At 39.9% G+C, this 23,371-nt stretch overlaps 2 protein-coding genes, 1 long non-coding RNA gene and 2 other non-coding genes across 5 annotated transcripts in view; 2 read left to right on the top strand and 3 right to left on the bottom strand.

The window, feature by feature from the left end:
• LOC140301715 (NLR family CARD domain-containing protein 3-like) overlaps window positions 1-23,371 on the top strand; it is a 483,071-nt gene that overhangs the window by 320,572 nt on the left and 139,128 nt on the right. The gene's annotated exons all lie outside the window — the stretch shown is intronic.
• LOC140294673 (uncharacterized) lies at window positions 8,820-18,256 on the bottom strand. The gene is made up of 3 exons (XM_072379606.1): window positions 18,245-18,256; window positions 10,172-10,358; window positions 8,820-10,087 (listed from the first exon to the last, which is right to left on the bottom strand). Exons 1-3 carry the CDS (start codon window positions 18,254-18,256, stop codon window positions 8,820-8,822), a joined length of 1,467 nt encoding a protein of 488 aa, XP_072235707.1.
• LOC140266923 (uncharacterized) lies at window positions 19,406-20,991 on the top strand. Its single transcript, XR_011907199.1, has 3 exons — window positions 19,406-20,021; window positions 20,142-20,257; window positions 20,473-20,991. It is a non-coding gene; the product is annotated as an uncharacterized lncRNA (long non-coding RNA).
• Window positions 21,979-22,051, bottom strand: trnak-uuu (transfer RNA lysine (anticodon UUU)). The gene has a single exon. It is a non-coding gene; the product is annotated as a tRNA-Lys (tRNA).
• On the bottom strand, window positions 23,135-23,207 carry trnak-uuu (transfer RNA lysine (anticodon UUU)). Its single transcript has one exon. It is a non-coding gene; the product is annotated as a tRNA-Lys (tRNA).

Below are 23,371 nucleotides of genomic sequence, written 5' to 3'. Positions count from 1 at the left end.
ACCACAAAAGTTGTCGAACCAGCGCCAGCAGAGAGACACAAACCAGACGGGCCTCATCAACCAAAAAGCCAACCAAAAAGGAAATATGATGAAGGGTATCTTGCTCTTGGATTCACGGCAACGGCGGTGGGGGCAGAGGAGAGACCCATGTGTGTTCTGTGTCTTAAACCGCTAGCAGCAGACAGCATGAGACCCAACAAATTAAGAAGACACCTAGAGACCACACACCCCAGTCACGTCAATAAGCCCATTGATTTCTTTCAAAGAAAACTGGCAGAATACCGTCAACAGGAGAATCGCATGATAAAAGCTGCATCAGTAAACGGTAAAGCACAGATGGCTTCATATAGAGTTGCATACAGAATTGCACAATGCAAAAAAACCACACACAATTGCTGAGCAGCTCATTCTCCCCGCTGCTTTAGACATGGTGTCAGTTATGCTTGACGAGACAAGCGCAGCTAAATTAAAAGCTGTCCCACTGTCAAACGACACAATTGCGAGACGTATAGGGGACATTTCAAGTGATCTTGAGGAACAACTCATAGAAAAATTAAAAGAAAGTCGTTTTGCATTACAAGTGGACGAAGCTACTGACAGCAATAAAGACTGCCTGTTCATCTCGTACGTGCGCTTTGTGAATTGCGAGTCACTGTGCGAGGAGTTGCTCTTTTGCAAATACATAAAAAAATAGAGCCACAGCTGATGAGCTGTTTAAGATCATGGACAGTTACCTCAAAGAACACCATCTTAAATGGGAAAACTGTGTGGGCTTTTGCTCTGATGGCGCACAGACCATGGCAGGGTCAAGAAACGGTCTGCAGGCGCTAATAAAGAGGGTTGCGCCAGATGCGCACTGGACGCACTGTGTTATTCACAGGGAAGCGCTCGCGTCAAGACAGCTCAGCCCTGAACTAAATGAGGTTTTGACAGAAGTTGTGAGCGTGGTGAATTTTATCAAAATCCGACCCCTGAAAGCGCGACTGTTCTCCGCACTTTGTGAGGAAATGGGAGCTGATCACACATCTGTGCTGTTTCACAGTGAAGCAAGGTGGCTCTCCCGGGGTAAAGTGCTGTCGCGTGTCTTTGAGCTCAGGGCAGAGATTCGGATGTTCTTGGAGGAGGAGCACATGTATGAGGCTGTAAGCAAGTTCTGTGATGAACAATTTCTGCTTAAACTGGCCTACCTCAGCGATGTGTTTGGCAAGCTGAATGAATTAAATCTTCAGCTTCAAGGCAAAGACAAGCACCTACCTCACCTGGCAGACAAGATCACAGCATTCTCCCGAAAGCTCGAGGTATGGGGCAGGCGCCTCGATCAGCCAAACATAGATGTCTTTGAGAACCTGAGTGAAGTTGCTGAAACCACTGATTCTGGAGCCACCACAGTGATCCCATGTATTAAGCAGCACATCTCTTCCCTGAGAGGATTGTTTCAAAAATACTTCCCAAACAACAGTGCTCAGTATGCCTGGGTTATGGATCCATTCAATGCAGCAGGTTGGTATTTTGACATTTTATTTATGATGTTTGCTACCAACTAACTGGAATGGATTGTTGGCAAACAGATTTGTGTTTATTATGCAATGACAAGTAAGCTCATTTATTTATATTCTGCCTGCAGCACCTGCTGATTTTAGCTCTGCTGAGGAGGACCAGTTTATTGAGATGACATCTGACTCCACCCTGAGACTGAGGTTTAAGGCTCAGACTGAGTGAATTCTGGTTTGGAGTGGAGAGGGAGTATCCACTCATCGGGCAGAGAGCTGCGTGCATTCTGCTTCCCTTTGCAACATCATATCTCTGTGAGATGGGCTGTTCAGCTGTTGCTTCACTGAAGACAAAATACAGATCTCAGCTGAACATTGAGCATGACTTGAGAGTGGCGGTATCAAGCCTGCAACCCTGCTTTGAAAAGATGTGCAATGCAAAACAGGCTCACTGCAGCCACTAATGCAGGGATAACAATCATATGTTCACCTGTTCACCAAATGTATTTCTCTTCTTTTTTTTAACAGATTGCAAAGTGGCACTTTTATTTTCTCTATTTTTTAACTTGATGCAACTTATGACACAGCTGCACTTTTTTTCTTTATTTTTGAACTTGCGGTTATTTGATGTTGTTAGAATTTAGATACAACAGGATGTTACTTGATGTTACTTTAATAAATTGAAACATTTTAAGCTTGTAGCTTTGCTGTGTTCACTTGCTCACCTGTCTTGTCAATCTTGTCTTGATGTTATTGAGTTAGAATTTAGATACAGCATGATGTTACTTGAAAATGTTAAGCTTGGCGTATTTCACTGGCATTGTGTTGGGACGATGGGGCCAGGTGGGGCTTGAAAAGTCCCGCTTGTCCAAAGTGGGGAATGAACGAAAAAGTTTGAGAACCACTGGGCTAACTGAAGGAAATCCCTTATTTAATCCATCTGTCCCCCTGCAGCCACCAACGGTCCAACATGGAGTTCAAGTGAACCAAATCTCACTTAAACAGCTTCCGGAAAATGTTTAATACACACCTGACATCCAGAAAAAAGAATAAAAACACACAGATCACAGGTTCTTTTCTGCTAACAGAGTTAGCGCTTCCTCTTTCTTTGTTTGTTTGTGGCGCCATGAAACTGACTCAGTATAGAGCGTGATAATGTTCACACTGCCACCTATTGTTCTGGAGTGGGAACTGCACTGGGTGACTTATGGGATTTTTGGTTTTATTTGCTGAAAAGTACACGACACACTTAAGAACCACTACAAGGTGTTCCTAATAACCTTTAAAGTGAATGTTTATCTTCACATGTGTAAAGCATCAATAAATAAGTCATTTATCTGTTTGTCAGGCTGGAATTCAAAGTAAACAAGAAACTCGTGCTACAAATAAATAAATAAATAAATCAGCTCAGTCCATTTCTAGTGGAGAACAGAAATACCTGCAGGATTCAACCGTGTAACAAACATCTGAGCCATAACAGTTATAACTCTGCACAGAAATCACAGCTAAGTGCTGCACCTTCTAAACTGTTTACTGCCTGTATGTTTATATATTCAGCATGGAGAGAGACTGCAGGGACATAAAGGGACGTTACAAAGTCAGAATCTAATTTTTAATGGGCTGCACTGCTGTCTGACTCCGGAAACATGAAATTATGGGATTTGACTGCTACATCTATGTGTACAGTTATATTTATCTTTACATTACACATCATTACATAATAACCTGCTTCTGATTTTTTTGTCTCACTCACATTTGTGTCCTTGTCAGCTGCTCCTTGTTCTCTTGGTTACTCACTGGAGAAGCTGCAGTAAAGTCAGCTGTAACATCTGCCGGTAAAAGAGCAGGAAAAGAAGATGTTAAAAAAAAATCACGTTGGTATTGTGAATAGGTTGCCTAATATATTTGGGAAACACAGGTATATGTGGGCAGGAAAAGTAACAAAAGCAAACAGATGTAAGGTGGGCTGGCACACAGCTGGATACAACATCATGACATCACTAATATTCTAAATGCTAATAACAGACTTTACTAAAAGCTTCAGCACTTTTCCATTGGGAACAGTTATAATTAACAGTTGACAAACTTAGCTTCCAAATATCAACCAAATGGTTTGTAGAGTAAACTTTGTTGTTTGTTAACACTGGTAATCTCTTTCACGCACAACTACGTTACCAGCCAGCTAATAGGAGGCTCAAACAGACTTGATGCCGAGTGAAAGCTGGGGCTTAAAACCATGGTTTACTTATAATCTGTGAACTGATTAGACATGAAAATGATCAAGTGAAAGTCACTGAGCTGTTTGTTAGGTTGAAAAACAGCTTATAGAGCTCTATCGGCCCCTGGTGGAGAACAGCGGTAACTGCAGGATTCAACCAATAGACAATGAGCCATAAAACAGGGTCCTAAAATAAACACTAAATACACAATGTTGTGATTAAGTCATAGTAAGTGTAGCTAAAGTATATACAAATCATTAACTGAAGGGTAGTCAATTCTAGTTCAGACAAATACAAATATATATTTTTTATATTATGTCTATAAAAAGTGAAATTGCCCCTTCTCTCAACAACCGAGCTGGATGTGAAATTCAGCGTAGTACAATATTTAATAATTTAGTAAAAATAAAAGATAACAGACGTAAGACTCCACCAACGTCACCACTCACAACAACTGTTACATAAATTAAGACATGCGCAGTTAGCCAATAAAGTCAGAAAGAGTTTCACGTTAGCATGCTAGCTTGCTAATATACAATCGTCCTGCTGCATTAAACACAAAAAATATATCTTGGCAATTGTTATGCGAGTTGTACGATTGATAGTATTTCTAGATACCGAGAAGATGGATTCAAGTAGTAAAAAAATAACTCACGAAATGAGTTTTCCATGCCAGTTGTTAATTATTTGCTCCCGTGTCAAACCACAGCAAGCTAATAGCAATTAAAACTGCGTTTGACCGCGCATGCTCAATTTTCTTAACCTTTGACCCAATATTTAGTCAAAGGAAAAACATACAGTTTTAAACTTTTGACAAGTTCACATTGCCTGTAGTCGTTGGTATTTATTAAAACTAGCTTATGATATTTCAGAGTTTAATTTGAAGAAAAAAATTACATGGTAACTTAATTAGCTTATTATGTCCACCTGCTGACTGAAGGGTTAATTAGGGTTTTATCTTAAACAAATCTTAGGCATCAGGTTCTGCGACACATAACAGTATTTTGTCTATGACAAGAAATAAATTGTATTTTTAGAAAAGTCAACAAGTTAACTGAAAATACAATAAATAATATCCCCTTATTCTAATCATATAAATCTAAAGAAAGTAGGATGTTGTGTGCAACATCGATAAAAGCAATATATTCTCTTTTCCCTCAGACACTTAAAACCCATATTAAATTAAAATAATACAAGAACAAAATATGTGTCTGGTTAAGGGTCCAGCAGGTCAGTTCTGGATCATTTGATTGACTGATTTCAAGAGGATATATAGATGAAAATGTTTGTGTCTGCATTACAAATATCAGGTATGAACTAAACAATCGTGGCTACAAGTATTCATGACAACAAAATTGAAAAATGAATAGAAAACAAAAAATAGATAAATCCAGGCATTATAAAGAAAGTATTTACCTCTTCTTTTGGCAGATGAATTTCACTTGAAAAAAGGAGGTGGAGAGTTTGTGATCCTAAGTAAAATACCACAAAACAAGTCCAGTTTTAAATAAAACTGATTTTAATCAAGATAACATCATGACACCATGTGCATTTTTAACACATTAACCAATAGCCAAATATCATTCTTTGATAGATATCACAAAAAAAACAATCAAAATAAACTATAGAAATCACCTTAAATACACCAATTGCAGAGTGTTGATCACATTGAAACTAAAACAGGTTAAAGGAATTTATCATTAATAGTTCTGCTTTATATTAGGGCCTCTTTTCACTTATATTTCACTATTTGGACAATCTGTAATGAATGAACACCTAAAACAGAACACAAGACATTATAAAGATAAATCAACGTTGATGGTTTAAACAACAAGGGCATTGTTTGCTTCATTTAAGTGGCAATAAAACAAAACACTTCATCAGAAAATCAGTGTCAAAAATATATTTTGGAAAGACCTCAAGACATACATGTTTGAGGAAGCTGCGTAAACTGTGATAATGTCACAAGTTCAGTCGCATAAGTGGTACTTACAGCTTCTTTGGAGTTTGGTTTGTTCCACATAAGGAGCAGTATTCTTTTGTATTTTAGCTTTAGACTGACAACTTTGTTTTCTCAGTTTTCCTCTGAGCCAGAAAGATGGTCAGCTTTCACTGTGTCCAATAACTGTAGCTTCTAAAGTGGATTTCATAGCACTGCTGCATGTCTGACAGTTCATTTGGGTGGAGAAAACATACATCACAACCCTCTGAATCTGCTTTCAGTCCGACTTGAACAGTCTCTCACAGTTTCAGACACAAAATGTGTCTTTTAGTCTGAATATCAGCTGAAATCTACAACAACTGTAGAGTGACTTCTATCACTTCACCACCTGGTGTGATAAACTTACAAAAACACCTCAAGAGCAACACCTGGGATCTTTTTGGGATAAAAGGGGATTCTCTTCATGCTAACAGAGCTGGTAATAAATTATTTATGGATCCTACAAAGTGAAACAAAAATAAATGTGATTTCTGACCCTTGACATTTTGTTCTTTTATGAGAAAAATATTCCAGATTTTAATCCCATGAAGGGAGCCGATGAAGTAAAGATTGATGTGCATAAAAACATTAAAAACCTCTCTTGTAAGTTCTCGGTTCAAGTTTTATTTTGCTTCAGCTGCATGTTTTTCTTTATTGAATCTTTAAGCACTCATAGATCAATTTGATCCCAGCAGAAGTGTCGCAGGTTTACTTGGTTGCTGTAGTTTACTGAAGCAGGACTCTAAGCAGGGCCCTCCGCTAACATCCTCCTCTCCTTCAGAACCAGGGACAGGGTTGGGTTTGGGAGGTGACATCGCTCTGTACTTTAAAGAGCAGGCTTGAATAAATCAAACTTCATTTGGTGTATGATCTACTTTTCAGAGGATTTGTAAATGACTAAATAAATAACACCACTGGCTAAACCTTCCATTTAACCTGAACTAAGCAGAAGTTTGACTGGTTTTGATGCGGTCAGGATCACACTCATTGGACACAAGCCAGATCTCATTTACTTACTTTACTTATTCATTTGCTGTTCTTAGTAACACAGGAGACAGGATGGTGAATGAAGAATTGCAGCAAACATTCTTCACAGAGGTAGTGTGGACGGGGGAAGATGATATTTACTGTTGAGGTTAATGGAGACGGCTCTGAGTTCGATGTCATGGAAACATTCCTTCAAACACCCCGACTGATTCATTATGAAACTGCTGCCTGTGCAACAGTCAGAGCAAAGGGTTCAGTGGAATAGCTCAGACTGTTTGGTGAATGTTTTAAACGTCAGATGTTCTGGGATCAAAACTTATGACTCAGTGAAGTTTCAGCTCCAACACTAAAAATACAAATTAAAAAGCACTCCGAAAACATCTTCAAGTGGGAAGGTGGCTTGGTGAGTTTAACAGAGACAATAACTTGCCAGTGGTGCAACAGCTGGTTCAAATCCTGCCTGTTATCCTCAGGATAACTTTACATTGAATGGAACAAAAAGATTTCAATACCAAAGTGGAATGAATGAATGAATAAATGTCCCACAAACTATCCATCCTTCCATTTGCTTTACATGGTTTCAGGGGGACTGGAGCCTATCTGACACAGAAACTCATCAACATTTGAATCCAATAACGAGTCTGAAACTAAATGAAAAACGGCAGACCCAAATGAATGTTGGCATGATATAGGCTATGTCAAATCCAAAAGCAATCCCTGTTTCACTTTTTGGAACTTCTCCTTTCTCAGGACAAAAATAAATGTGAGGATCAAAGCCAACAATGACCTGGGACATCTCAGCAGATCCAGGATCAGCAACATGGAGACTGAGAGCCAAGAACAAACAGAGGTCAACATAACAAACTGTTTAACAATGACAATGATGTAGAAGATATACAAAAAAATGCATGTTTATATATGACTCTACTGTGAATTTACACCTTCTTTTCTATTATAAACAGGAGAGATATGTTAAAAAAAATCATGAAGTTATATTATGACAAAAAGCAAGTACCATGTGTGAGATGCTGTAGGGTCAAGAGACACTGTGTACTGAGAGTCCTCTTATCTATCTTATTTAAACTTCTGTCTAATCCTTGTTTGACTGAATGTCGCATAACCTTGTGTGGCCAGTGATCTCATAGGATGGATGACTTTATTAATCCCTTTGGGAGGTTGCCTCTAGGAAATTGAAATCTCACTCAGGCTCAGCACTGTTATATACAGAAATGTACAGAATAAACAAAGTGGAAACTAAATAGCGATAGCATCATTGTTTGTTTTTTTTAACTCAGACAAATCTGTGTCAGCTTCTTGATATGTCATGCAGACTCCTTGCTGTGAGAATAAATGTTTGGTATTGTCTCCAGCGACTCTGAGCCTCATTTTGAGAGAATTTTCTTGACACCAACACAACAGACATTTGACATAGTTTCACAGCTTGAAGTTGAGCCTCGTGCCGTTTTAGTGTTGGAACAGCCTTAACTTTCAGCTTTAGTCATGACAATCAAACAGCTGTCTGGAAAGTACAGGGAACAACTCCAAACCTTTTTCAGACTCAGAAAAATTTCTAAGTCTTTGGGAAAGATTAGCACAAAGATTAGAACCAAACACAAATTTCAGAAGATGAAATGCATGAGAAATGTTGACATCTAACCTTTAATAAAATGTAGAACAATGAAATACAAACAAGTGTAAAGCTAGACTTTACATCAAACTGAAATGATATATTGCTTCTAAAGATGTTGTATGTTTACAAACATACCCACAGCTGGTGCACAGCTACTTTGTGAATTTTAACTTTAAACAAAACATATATGTTCAGTATAATAGAATAAAACGTGTATCTACTTTCAAAAAGATTGCATTTTCAATTCAATTCAGTTTTATTCATATAGCACCAAATTAAAACAATGTCATCTCAAGGCACTGATATTGTTCTGTCTATCAACTCAGAACTGATGCCATATTTATCTTGAACGTGGGAAATCTGTCCATAGTTCCCAACTATCCCAACAAATTATAAAGCACTTTCAATGATTCTTCAAACATGTGCTACCCACAGAACATTCAGAACAAAAGCCCTGACAAGAGAAGGTGGTAATCCACAAAGAAGATTTTTAATCTGAACAAGGGAAATTCTTATGATTCTGTGTGAATACGTTGGTGTGTCTTAAGAACGAAATATGTAGTGAAAGCTGCCCCACACTGACCACAGTTGTAAGGTTTCTCTCCTGTGTGAATACGTTGGTGTCTCTTAAGAGAGGAAGATGTTGTGAATGCTGCTCCACAATGACTACAGCTGTATGGTTTCCGTCCTGTGTGAATAAGTTGGTGTTTATTAAGATTGGAAGATGTAGTGAAAGCTGCTCCACACTGACCACAGCTGTATGGTTTCTCTCCTGTGTGAATACGTTGGTGTCTCTTAAGAGAGGAAGATGTTGTGAATGCTGCTCCACACTGACCACAGCTGTAAGGTTTCTGTCCTGTGTGAATACGTTGGTGTGTCTTAAGATCGGAAGAAATAGTGAAAGCTGCTCCACAATTACCACAGCTGTAAGGTTTCTCTCCTGTGTGAATACGTTGGTGTTTCTTCAGATTGGAAGATGTAGTGAATTCTGCGCCACACTGACCACAGTTGTAAGGTTTCTCTCCAGTGTGAATGCGTTGGTGAGTCTTATAATCGGACGATGTAGCGAAAGCTGCCCCACACTGACCACAGTTGTAAGGTTTCTCTCCTGTGTGAATACGTTGGTGTCTCTTAAGAGAGGAAGATGTTGTGAATGCTGCTCCACACTGACTACAGCTGTATGGTTTCTCTCCTGTGTGAATACGTTGGTGTGTCTTAAGATCGAAATATGTAGTGAAAGCTGCCCCACACTGACCACAGTTGTAAGGTTTCGCTCCTGTGTGAATACGTTGGTGTCTCTTAAGAGAGGAAGATGTTGTGAATGCTGCTCCACACTGACTACAGCTGTATGGTTTCTCTCCTGTGTGAATACATTGGTGTGTCTTAAGATCGAAATATGTAGTGAAAGCTGCCCCACACTGACCACAGTTGTAAGGTTTCGCTCCTGTGTGAATACGTTGGTGTGTCTTAAGATTGAAATATGTAGTGAAAGCTGCTCCACACTGACTACAGTTGTAAGGTTTCTCTCCTGTGTGAATACGTTGGTGTATCTTAAGATAGGAAGATGTTGTGAAAGCTGCCCCACACTGACCACAGCTGTATGGTTTCTCTCCTGTGTGAATATGTTGGTGTGTCTTTAGACTGGATAATCGAGCAAAACCTGCTCCACACTGACCACAGCTGTATGGTTTCTCTCCTGTGTGAATACGTTGGTGTGTCTTAAGAGAGGAACATGTTGTGAAAGCTGCTCCACATTGACCACAGCTGTATGGTTTCTCTCCTGTGTGAATACGTTGGTGAGTCTTTAGGTTAGATAATTGAGTGAAAGCTGCTCCACACTGACCACAGCTGTATGGTTTCTCACCTGTGTGAATACGTTGGTGTTTCTTAAAATCGGAAGATGTAGTGAAAGCTGCCCCACACTGACCACAGCTATATGGTTTCTTTCCAGTGTGAAGCCTCTGATGACACCTCAGATGTGATGATCTTTTGAAAACTTTCCCACAGTGTTTACAGGAGTGACATCTGGAGCCCTCTTGGGCTATATGTTTCTGCAATGACAGAAAGGAAGAAGGATTAGATCCTTTTGAAGTTCACACAAAAGATTTCTCTAAGCTAACCAACATATTCTAACTGGACGTGTATAGACTGAGCCACAGGTCTCAATATCTCAGATCAAACGTGCTGAGATGCTGAGAGTGTGTTTATAAGTGCCCTCAGCTGTCAACACTGTGCTCTGATGTGTTCTACACACGTTCAGGTTTTTAAGCAGTAAACTTGCTTTTTGCTCTTTCACTAATTATTTCTTGTCATGATGAAATTCTGAAAAGGAACTTGTGCTACAATATTTCTAAATGATAGAATGAAGCACAGTCTTGTCCAAGTTGTTCAGTTAAACACCATGTAGAGGTTGGACTGAAAAAGGTCGATGATCACTGGTTTAAACGAATAAAAGTAACAGTGGTGGTAATACATGACATTCATTACACCATCCCTTTGTTCCAGCTTACAACCCAGAGGTCTGCAGCCATTGAGCTCAACAGCTATCAGGGAAACAGTTTTAACTCAACCTTTGTTTCGCTCTAAAACAACTCTTTACCCTGAGGTAGAGAGATCTACAAACCTGTCATCTAACCATTAAAGACCCAGAAGTATTACCACCACCAGGTTTAATTCATGTAATCCAGAGACTTTAAACACAAACAATGAATATAAGCTCCTGAACCTCTCAAATCTGAAGACTGAGAGCCAGAAAATGTCCCACAACAACAATCTGGCCACTGAGTTTCTTCCAGCAGATCATTTAGCCTGCAGCATATTTTCAGTCTAAGCACATCTGTATCAGAGAGGGTAGATGAAACCAGGAAATACTTTGCTGACACTTTTTCCACATTTGAAGTAAAAGCAGAACAAGCGGACGATACACGGAGCCTCGACACTCGTCCTCGTGTCTTTAATGTCCTCCACACTGACCTGTAGCCCGGTGGAACCAGAGGATGAACCGGCTCTGTTCTTAGTGGAGGTGTTTGGATCCTGGTTCTGCTGCTCCATTCTGGTCCAGGTCCTCCGACTGATGGACTCTGTCTGAAACTGTCAGTACATACAATAAGATCCAGCTGTGGCGTGCAGCATGTTAAGCCACACCCACTTTTCTTCTTCTCTTGAAAACCTTTCTGAACAGTTTTTAACCATCTAGTCACATTTAATTAAACTTATTACCGTGGTTTTAATTTAAATTCCTGTGAACTTTAAAATGGTTCTTTAAAGACCCACTAAGGTCACAGTTCAAAATATTTGGAGCTTTTTGATCAAATTAAGAAAAAAATGTATAATAAATGTATAATATAATATATGTATAATATACTCTGTAGAATGACACCCACTGTGTGCAATAGCCCATGAATCTCATCTGAGTCAGTGTAACATGATCAACTTAAATCATTTTACTACATTAAGACAATGATACTGTTTGAAGAAAGGGTCCCAATATCATCCCAGAGATTGAAGTGCAGATTTTCTCCGTTTCTAAATTTGTTCTCATTTCCAGAAGCTGTCATGGATCCAGAAAAGTAACAGAGTAATCTCAGATTTGTCACAGGTTAAACTCTGAAGCCCACGGTTCAGTTCTCAGGGAGCTTCAGTCTGGACTGAGGCTTGAAACTGAGAAGATGTGATGGTTCAGTGGGGAAATGATCTAGTTCTGTGTGGCTAACAGCACGTCAGCAGGAGCTGTCTGACTGATCTGAGACACTCTGAAGAACAACATGAGGTGGACCATTCTGAGGCCGTCATATAAATATAAAGGAGTGTTTTAATAACCTACAATCTCCTTTATCTTGATTCTGAAATTATCTTAACTGGTAAACTTGTGTGTCAATCAGTAAAAAGTGATCTTGTGTTGTGGTCAGATCAGAGTATCAGCTCCTAAAAGTTGCACATATCCTCCTAATAAGGATCATTTTAGCTCCATTTTAACTCCAGGTGTGGGCAGGTGGACTTTATGAGTAAAGACATGTACAACCTTTTTATCATGCGGTCAGTCCTTTTTGATATGTGGATAAAAGAAAATATTGGATATGTAAAGGAAACTGAATAATGAAGCTTTCATGAGACACTTCTGAAGAGGACAGTCAGACTGTCTTTTAATGGGCTTCTGAGTGTAAATCTGAGAAATCAGACACTGATACTGAACTGTATATTTCTACTGCTCCTGTGATACTTTCCTGGATCACTGACAAATCTATATTATAATGCTATGACTCCTCTTCAAACAACATAAACTCTTAATGTAATAAATATTGACAATAATTAAATCCCATTTTAAAATCTAATCATGAAATATGGCATAGTGTGTACATTAAACACATCAAATCACATGTTTTCGCGCCACAGTTTGATCAAAAAGCCAAATACCCAGATAATGCCGGAACGAACAATTCTAAATTTTACATTGATCAAATTTGAAATCAAAAATGACAAAAGATTTCAGCAAAACTACAGAAAAAAAGCTTAGAAAACTGCAGCTTTAGTGGAAAATGCGACAAGATGGTCAAAAACTGTCCAACAAGGTGAGAAAATCGGAAGAAAAGGGTCCAGAAGTATGTTTAAAACACAGCTAAAAGGATAAAGCTCCATTTTATTTGTCCATCTGGCCGGCTTATTGAAATCGATAGTTGATGTTGTGTTTCTGGTTTCTGCTTTGAGTACAACGGTTTGCAGAGCATTAGCATTAGCATTAGAAGGACATGCTAACTGTGAATAGCAGCCAGGTTATTTGAACTTTTTTGCTCTTTAGTACATGTTCTGACTGCCCGTATCCAGGTGCAGGAATCAAACCAATGATACAAAGCACTTTGAAGACATTTCTGCAAATGTTTGACCGCTACATGTATTCTTTTCTGGACTCACCTGCATGCAGCTTCCTGTAGTGATGTTCTGAAATGTGCTGAGGCTTCGAAGTGTGTGTGGAATAATGGAGGAGACGGTTTACTTCATTTAGGGGAGGAGCCGAAAATGATGACGTCCGCAACCTCACTACCCGTCCCAACCACGTGACTGCTTCCGTAAATGCTTCAGATTTTGTCAGATTTATATGCCAAGCGTAGAAACCCCTCAGTCTCCATTTAAAATGTGTTTTTTTTTATGGAGAGTTGCGGTCAGTTCAGGTTCAGGATACTAGAGTTTTGATAGCGTTAATATAGTTTGGAGATAGTTTGGGGAGTTAAGTGAGAGAGAGATAGTTTTGAGATTAGGGAGAGTGAGGAGAGAAGGATAGGTAAGAGGATGGAGCCAGCTAGGAAGAGGAAGATTTCCCCCGTGTTTGATTTGATATGTGCTATTAAAGTAAAGCTTAATCTAACATATATCAGATGCATTAGGTTTGCTGATCAAGAACTGTATTTTCACTGTTTCTTAATGTATTCATAGGTGAGGTGTTTACTGTGTTCCAAGGAGTTGGGGTACAATAAGAACACCTCATGCATGCTAAGGCATTAACTTTCTTTGAGTAAAGTGACAGAAAAACACACACAACCTGCCATATCATATTATACTACCTTTCTGGGAGAATTTACACACAGAATACATTAATAAATATTTCAACACACACATATGTGATAAGGGGATGAGAAGTGGGTGGCGGTGAGCTCTCAGTGCCTGTGAGAGAGAGAGAGAGAGAGAGGAGGGGGGGGGGGGTTGGAGACAATAAAGCAGCAGAGGGTCTCTCAAACCTGGTGTAGAAGGTGTTGAGATCGTCAGCTAGTCCGGGGGAGGGGGCGACCACAGGGCTTCTACCTTTGTGGTTTGTGATGGTTCTGAGGGGGCTCCAACAACTGCAGGGTTGTTGGTGCCTGAATTACGCTCCAGTCTGGCTCTATAGTCCTCTTTAGCATTTTTGATGGCCTTCTTGAGGCCCTGTCTGGCCAGCCTGAATGTGTCCATGTCACCCTCTTCTTGGAGAACCAGGGCTTTTGGTTATTGTACCTTGTGATGGTTTTGGTTGGGAGGCAGACCTGCTCACAGAAGCTGATGCAGGAACATACAGTGTCAGAAAAGCTGCCGTTGTCATCCTCAGGGCCCCTCAGTGACTCCCAGTCAGTAGACTCCATGCAGTCCTGAAGCATGTCCCTTGCCTCTGGAGTCCACCTCCTTACTGTAGTCCTGGATGGTTTGGCCCTTCTCAGTTGCTGCCTGTATGTGGGGACCATCTGTATGATGCAGTGGTCGGAGTGTCCAAGGGCAGCGTGGGGGATGGAGCGGTATGAGGGTTTTATGGTGGAGTAGAAGTGGTCCAGTGTGTTGCTGTCCTGCATGGCGCATGTCACCAGCTGTTTGGAGCTCGTCAGTTCCTGGGAGAGGTTACACAAGTTCAAATCTCTCATCACAAGAACTATCAAGTTTGGCTGAGAGGTGGAGAAAGGAGCAGCTGAATCTTTGTTGAACGTGTTCACAGATGTACTTAGTTCACTTTTCTGATCATGTTAAGACCAGATGTGAACAGCTCCAGGGCACCATTGGAACCACTGTGTGTCATTCATTACTGTAAAAACTGTGCATCATCCTTTCCTCTTTCTTTATTCCAAGATCTTCTTCTCCACTTCAGCTTTTGGCTAAATCTAAACACAGCTCACATGTCTTTGGACATTAATAACATAGATCACAGTGACATATGCAACACTTCAGATAAGCAGCTGCCCCAGTATAATTACAGATGCTTAAAATCATTGTTATTTTATAATATTCTTTCATGAACTGTGAGAAGCATTACACAGAGGGTTCATCTCCAAAGCAGGAGTTTTGGTCTGTCTGCAGCCTTTTTATTTTCGTGTCAATGACCAGTTCAGCAGGTGTGTCCCTCAGAGGAGCTGGAGGCAGCTGTTCAGGGCTACTTTTTTAGAAGAAGGTTTACTGATTGGAAAGGGGGCTCCTCATGGTGACACTTTGTGGGTAAGAGCCTGAATAAGGGCAACTTCTTCTTCTTCTTGGTTCTTGAAGACGTTTCATCTCTCATCTGAAAGGATTATTCAGTTCTTCACTGGCGAGGTTTCAATCTGAAGTTCCCTTAGATCAAATATGTCCACAACCACACAGATGCAAACAAAAACATATTCAGACAGAAATATTAACCACTGTAATGAGGTGTAGACTTATTTATTGACCTCCTTGCTTTGTTCACAGAAAGAGTTTTTTCTCTCTCATGATCTAACTTTTCTCCGTCTGTGATATTGGCTTTTTTAGCGTGAGGTAAAAAGGATCCACAGGAGTCTGGAGGATGGACACAAATACAGGGAAATGAGAGGTATGCCTGACTGCACTGGGATGTTGTTTCCTCACCTGTGAGTCACTTTGGATCAAAGCATCTGCTAAATGACTAAATGGAAATGACATTAATGTCCATGATGACTGTACAGAAACATTCCAACAGAACTGTGTATATGAGCTATCTTTGTAGAAACTGGATGTTTCAGGCTGTTAGTCTCAGTTGTTTCCCAGATATTTGCCACATAGCTCGCTGTGAAAGCTGCCTTATACTTAACATGTAGAGATATAAAACTGTGGAGCCGATGGATCTAAAAGTGACATGAAATCACTTAAAGATGATTGTTATTTCAGTGTCAGGGGAAGAAAATCATATCACTGTCAGCACATAATGAATGTCCTTGTGTAAATGCTTTGAGAAACGTGTTGAGCATCATGCCCTCACTGTGCATGTGTTCTGTTTCTGAGCTGTAATGTGGTACAAAGACTTCACATGAATTTAGGAAGTTTTCCTGCTCCTGTCTCAGTCTCAGTGCACTCTGGATTCATCCTCTGGGAAGCAGAAACATCCACAGGAAACTGATGAACATCTGTCCAACAAAACCAGCGTCCTGATAAGCTGCTGCTAGAAGGACAAAATCCTGACCTGAGATCAGTCCAAGATCTGTCTTTTAAAATGGAATAAAGTGAAATGATGTGGTGAAATCTGCTGAAAGCTGTGAAACAACAAGTGCTACTGGAAGTGTTTTCATGAAGAGCTCATTAAACCTTTTAAAGGAGGAATGGACTTTATTCCAGCAGCAGCACAAAGCAGCAGATTCATATTTATCTGGACATTTGAATGAAAACATTCAGTATTAAATTAATGTCTTTAAAATGTCTTGCTTTTATTTATGGTGAATTGAAGTTTCATTTGGATCATTTTCCAGAACAAATCTTTGAAATGTTCACAGTTTTTATCTTTGAACCTTCAGAAAACTTCTCTTGATAAGAAGAAAAAGTTTAATAAAAGTTGAAATAAATGAAGACAACAGAGAGGAAGAAACTCCCTCAGCTCAGTATGTTTGTGACTCTGTCTGAGATGGAGGTGAAATAAGTGAACCTGGGCTGTGGTTTACTGCTCTCTCACAGCCGTTCTGTTTATTCACAGCTGAGAAATCATCTTTCTGAGGATGACCATAACCTTTATAATCATCACCACTATCTTTATTAATATCCAGAATCACTGTGAATGTTTCTGCTTCTTTCTTCTGGTACCAGTATATCCAGTTTTCATCACACTGGTCAGTTCCACAGCTGAAGGAGACACTGAAGGTGAATGTTGTCAGAACAGCTTTTCAACAACAAGCTGAAGATGTGGCTGTTGTGCTGCTTTTGATTCACAGTCAGTGTAGACAATATGGAAAGTAGAGCTCAGGAGGTGCAGCATAGAGATGACACTGAAATGCTTTTGTATTCAGAGCTTTTATTGATTGTTTAAGGGTGACAGCTTCATGACACTTTCTCCAGTCTGACCCTCACTTGGAACACAATCAAACATACTGGGACATGTGGGAAAGGATCACAGTGTTCATACTGTACATATCTGAGAACATCCACAGGAAGACACTTTATCATTTACATGCTGATTCTGTCATTTTAACATCTTTCAAAGTCAGATTTGTACTAGAAATGATGTGATACACTGTATGTTGACACGTAGAAATAATCCCATTCTGCTTGTAAGCTCTGAATAGAAACAACCATAACTACACTATTATTACTGTATTATGTTGATGCATGAAAACAGCTGAATGATTGTGCTGGAAACACTGAGAACAGCCTGAAGATGTGGCTGTTGTGTTACTTTTGCTTCACAGTCAGTGTAGACTACATACAAAGCAGCTTCAAAGATACTTCCAGGTGAGGCGTGAAGAAAGCAGCTGTGAGCACCGTAACATACAATAAATACATTATTACTGACCTGGACACTGATACATTCAGATTCAGTTATCACATATATAGAAAGGATCTGCAGGTCACTGCTTCTGTTTTTATTTACATTTCACACAGCATTCATACAATCCATGTTCCCCACCATTGCCTGGGCTCTATGAACATGTGCTGCATATTATTTACAGTTAAGATCATAAAGCTGAAAAAGAGAGCAGAACAGCACACGTGATGACTGGTGACTGAGAACAGAGCACCATCGCTGCTGACATCACAAGAAGTGATGTCATCACTCATTATGACCTCACAGTTCTGCATGTGTTGCACCCTCAAAATGAACAGCCAAAAACCACGTCCATCTTTGTTTTTGCAACTTTTTAATCCATCCAAACGGTCCACGGTTCCACACAAGCATACGTTTTTTTTAACATGAGCTCACACCAACCCACTTTACTCGTCCTCTTAAAGAGACAGTACCCCCCTTCCAAAGGATCAACACAAACACTGTCAATCCTCAACATACGCAGAAATCCAACCCTGAAACAATAACCACCATATGAATTAACTGCAACACATACAAAGCAAACCATCTCCACACTCCAATCATAACACATGGAAATCACTGTTCCAGTGCGCCCCAGTGTGTTACTTTAGTTTGTCCAAAAATAAAATCTTCTCTGCCTTCTTTAAAGAGATTTAAACCGTTTTGAACACATTCTTACCTTTCAACCCTGATGCAACGTCTGACCTGCATCAACATTTTCAATTTTGATGTCATGTTTCTGATTTCTTCAGAAAGTGAGAATTAAAACATCAGTTTCATGTTGATCAGAAAACCCTCTGCTTTCAGAAGCCTTGTTTTAGAGAGTCCCAAAACAGAAAAAAGTAGCCTTGACGTCATTGTTTCGTCATCTTGGTCGTGTATATCTCTTTATACATTTCAGGCCTGTAAAATGCATGCCTGTAAAGCTTTGTAATCTTCCTTCTCATGACACTGAAAAGACATTCAGGCATTGAGAATATCAAGTGATGAAGAGCTTTTCTTCCAGTAAAATCATCTTAAACTGCGCAGCAGTTCAGGTACATAACCATATTTGTCATTTCAAAGTTCAGGCAGCCAGTCCAGCACCCGTACCCTCTTCTTCCTCAGCCAGGCCTTTGGAATGTGTCAGAATGTGGTTTTCCATGGTCTGCTTGAACAATGCTTGGACGTCCCTGGAAAAGATGTGGCCTTGAAGGCAGCATATGTTGCTGTAAAATCTCAGTGAGCTTTTCTGCATTAATGCTGCCATCACAGAAGTGGAAATGAGCTTTGCCGAGGGCCCTGATCCAACCCCATACCATCACAGAGCCTGGCTGCAGGGACTGGTTGCTGACAGCAGGCTGGATACTGCTTTTGCTCTTTGCTCCATTTCTTCCAACAAAGATCTGGAATACTGATGGGTCTGACCACAGTACACGTTTCCACCGTGTGATGGTCCATCCCAGATGCCTCCGAGCCCAGAGAAGTGGACGCCGCCTCTTTTCTGAGGCTTCTTTTCTGCACAGTAAAGCTTGTGAATGGAACTCTGTATTGTAGTGCTTGACAAACGTTTCCACAGTAATCCCTTGTCCATGTGCTTCTATCAGCTGTTGATGAAAGATGGTTCTTGATGCAACGCCGTCTGAGGGGTCAGAGGTCACGGGTGTCCAGCTTAGGGTTGCTCCCTTGTCCTTTACACTGAAACTCCTCCAGATTCCTTGAATGCTTTAATGATATTCTGCTCTTTAGAGGCAGAAATATGCAGATCCCTTCCAGTCTTTCTCTGAGGAACATTGTTTTTAATCACATTTGAGGACAAACTTTAGCTCCTCTGAACATCTTTTGTGCCAAATCATAATAACTATCGTCTAATTTTCTTTATTACTAACCCACATCACAACTTTTTAAAAACATTTTTCAGACCTGAAACGCAACTAATAAAGTTGAAAAAAACATTTAATATCTTGAGTTTATACCTGCTGGATTTATTCTGGAAGAAAACGTCCTGCCAAAAAAGATGCTCCAGAATGGAAATATTAGAAGTAGATAGATTTATAGTTCCTCATGTAGGATAACAGTCATAAGTCTTTTAAGGTTTTATCATTTGTTATCATTCAGTTTTATTTACATACCATCAAATCGCAACAAATGTTATCTCGAGGCATTTCAACTACAGTCCATTTTAAACTAATTGTAATCCAATTCATTGTAATAAGATTCCAATTAAATCACATTCATTAAAATCCAAGTTGGTCTAATCCGTATAATTTCAGTCAGTTTAAAAAGGCTGTCATTTGATTTTGACATGTTAGATTTAATAATTAATCAATTTCTCCGCCCATTTCGTGAGTGTCAGCCCTGTCGGGACGGCTGGATTCTTTATCAGGAAAAGTGCTACCTGTTTTATGATGAACCCCCAAGTTGGAAGACATGGCCACAAAGTCGAACTTATTGCAAAGACAAAGCTGCAGATCTGGTTGTTATTGATAATCTGCAAGAACAGGTGAGCTATAAAGAGCATAAATGGCATTTTCCAAATTTCCATTTTCTTTTAAATTATTATAACTGATGCCTTTACTAAAGTGTGAATGATTCCGATGATCCGCCATGTCATGACTTCCAGGAATTTGTCAGTAAAAACATCCGGTATTACCAGAGCCCTAACCATGGATACTGGATTGGGTTAAAAGAAACTGACAACACCTGGTTCTGGATTGATGGACGCAACGACACTCTTGGGTAAGTAAAAATAAATATTGACCACGACTACGGCCCGGTGCTGAGACAGAAAAAGAAAGGATTTAGTTTTAATGCAAATTCAAAGTATAAACTATTGTTTCACCAGGATTTGATGTCAGCTGTTTGTTTCTTGCAACACTGAACTTGTTTGATTTAATTAAGTGCATTAGCTGTACTATGAATGCTATTAATATTGCTCATGTTTACATTTTAAGGTACTGGGTGGAGCAGGAGATAGGTCAATCAGGTCCATATGCACTGGTTATCCCTAAAAGGAACGCAACACAGAGCTGGGACACATCTGATCATAAATTTCAACTCAAATTCATCTGTGAGATGGAAGCTTTGATCAGGTCAAATTAGTGAACACTGTGTCCGACTTTGTCCTCTTTGTGTCGCATGCATAGCTGCAGACTTGCTTCATCACTTTTGAATAAGAAAATCCAAACATATGTTGATGTATCTGCTAATGCTCTTTAGACAGTTTGTGTCCTAATTTGTAAGAATTAATTTTATCACTTTAATGTGTCTTTTTAAAGACTGAATAATATTGTTCTAAATAATGGGACAATAATGAGGAACTTACTTCGACTTCTTCTGATTATAGATTGTATGGTAATTCATTCACATATGAGGGGTGGGTGTAAAAATGGAACTGATGTAAACTGTAACTGAGGCGGGATGTTTTTAAGTCAGTCAATGAAAATAGTTGTGATATATTTGCCATTTTTTTCAGGGAAATATCCTCGATTGGAAGATAATCGTCATGAAAACGCTTGCAAACTTGTAAAGGCATTGTTAAACTGTTTGTATTGATTAGCAGAGCGCTTTGAATTGTATGATTAAAATTGTGAATTGATTTGATAAACTTGATTGACATTTTATTTTATATTTTTTTGCACCAGCCTTCAGACGTTTAAATGTCGAGTTACATCTGCAGAGGAAGAGATTTGCCTGACTTTTTAGAAGATGCAAGATAAATAATGGCTCTGCGCTGTACACCAGTTCATGTTGTGATCTGTCTTTGAAGTGAAATGCCTTCTTAACTTCATGAGTTGCTTCAGCTCATGTGGGTAAATGGACTTGTATAGTGCTTTTCTTGTCTAACTGACCACTCAAAGTGCTTCTAACACTACATGCACTCACGCTCATACAGCACATCTTAAGTCTACACATAACTACATGCATTCCAACAATGGGTTAGTCCATTCATACACTGATGGATACATTGGGGGTTCAGTGTCTGGAAGCTGGAGTTGAACCACTGACCTCCTGATTGCTGATTCCACCTGAGCTACAGCCACGCCAGGTGACAAACAATCTCTGTGTTAAAGCCGGGGGAATAATCATACTAAGCATCCTCTGAAGATCTCATGCTCTGCTACACCCAGTTGCTTTGGTTTCCTCTGGTTCTTCCTGTAATTGCATTGCATTCATGTGAAAAAGAAAACGCGTCCTCTTTCATTTTAAAAAATCTGGACGTTCTTGCTTCACGAACTGTGCAGCAGAACATCAGAACTTTTCTAGGATGTTTGTTAGATACAGATGGTGGGTGTGGTGCATCCACAAATCACCCACTGCAACAGTCGTTGCTCAGGAGAAGGAAACAAAAATGAATGAAGTAAACGCACTTGTACTAAACTAATACTGATCAGTCTACCTGACGGTGCATTCATAGAAGTGTAAGATGATAGTAACCATGGCATATTTGAAGAAAGCATTACCTGAACAGGGACTGGAACCCTGGACCCTCAGATTAAAAGTCTGAAGCTCTACCGACTGAGCTTTCCAGGTTTTGAATGTGACAGATCACAGTTTAAGTGACACTTTTTATAAAAACACACAACCCAACTGGTTTACTGGCTGATACAAATGTTAAAGCTTAAACCTAACAGTGTGTAGTTTGGCCTTCAGTTTCTAATTCAAGTATCTTTGGGACCTTAGACATCAAACAGTCGTCCATCAGACACGTTTGGAGCCCCAATGAACATCTCTCGCTCTTGTATTTTTGGTGCTTGATCCCAGTTACCATTGTTGGACTTCAGCGGACTCCAGTACGATTCAACTGTCAGAAACATTGTCTTGGCTTTTTGGTGAAGAGTCCTCTCACATTGGCTGTTCAGAACAGCGAATATGTCTACGAGGAAGTGTTTTCATTGTCTTTGAGAAACCTCGTCATACACAACGAAGAAGATCATAACCCTTGCTGTCTTTAACGTATGTTTTAAGAGTAGCAGAAGTGGAGCAAAGAAGCATTCCCACTGTAGGAACCTTTTGCAGTTCCTGGAACCTGTTCAGGAATAGGGCCGTTTTTTCGTGCATTCGGACATACAGGAACTAGGGACCACGGCCCTCAGTTCCTAGAACCATTTTAGCTCCTTCTCCGAGGACTTTTCTGGGTTCCACAGGAACACATATGACGTAGGTGTTTGATGGCTGGTAGCTCTGCCCCTTGTCTGAAATATTTACTCATACGACACGCACACAACCGGCGCCTGTTTAATAAGTTAAACTTAGACGTTGTCTCCTTTGTCTTCGGCGGTCTTCTCTCCTTCATTCCTCCAATGAAACGAAGAAGTATCGCCCGCTGCTGGATTCTTCATCTCCTGACTCTCGCTGTGCGCTCTTCCAGCCTCCATCTTAGACTCCTGATGTGATCGTCTATGATTAATATCGCCGTCATGAAGACCATAAACATGGTGGGCTCCTCGCTCTCCATGTTAGCTTCTTGGTGGTGTTGTTTTGTTTTCTTCTCTCCTTACTTTTCACGGGTTTTGTTGTTGAGTGGCGCTAAAGTTACATGTCTGTTGCGTCACATCTATCTTGAAGTGTAGGATAATGCAATGATAGTAACCATGACACATTCAGAGGTAGCATCGCCTGAACAGGGACTGGAACCCTGGACCCTCAGATTAAAAGTCTGATGCTCTACCGACTGAGCTATCCAGGCTCTGAATGTGACAGATCACAGTTTAAATCACACTTTTTCTAAAAACACACAACCCGACTGGTTTATTGGCTTGTACGAATGTTAAAGCTTAAACCTAACAGTGTGTAGTTTGGCCTTCAGTTTCTAATTCAAGCATCTTTGGGACCTTAGACACCAAACAGTCG

This window comes from Leuresthes tenuis, unplaced genomic scaffold (assembly GCF_036924035.1).
Source record: "Leuresthes tenuis unplaced genomic scaffold, fLeuTen1.0.hap1 SCAF_1, whole genome shotgun sequence".
NCBI lineage: Eukaryota > Metazoa > Chordata > Actinopteri > Atheriniformes > Atherinopsidae > Leuresthes > Leuresthes tenuis.
The sequence above is the reverse complement of the archived record's forward strand: the minus strand, read 5'-3'. Positions and strand labels throughout refer to the sequence as shown.

Coding starts and splice junctions, on each gene's coding strand:
- LOC140294673 (XM_072379606.1), bottom strand. Junction 10,088..10,171: donor ACACCAACGTATTCACACAG/GTGAGAAACCAT, acceptor GTATTCACACAG/GAGAGAAACCATACAGCTGT.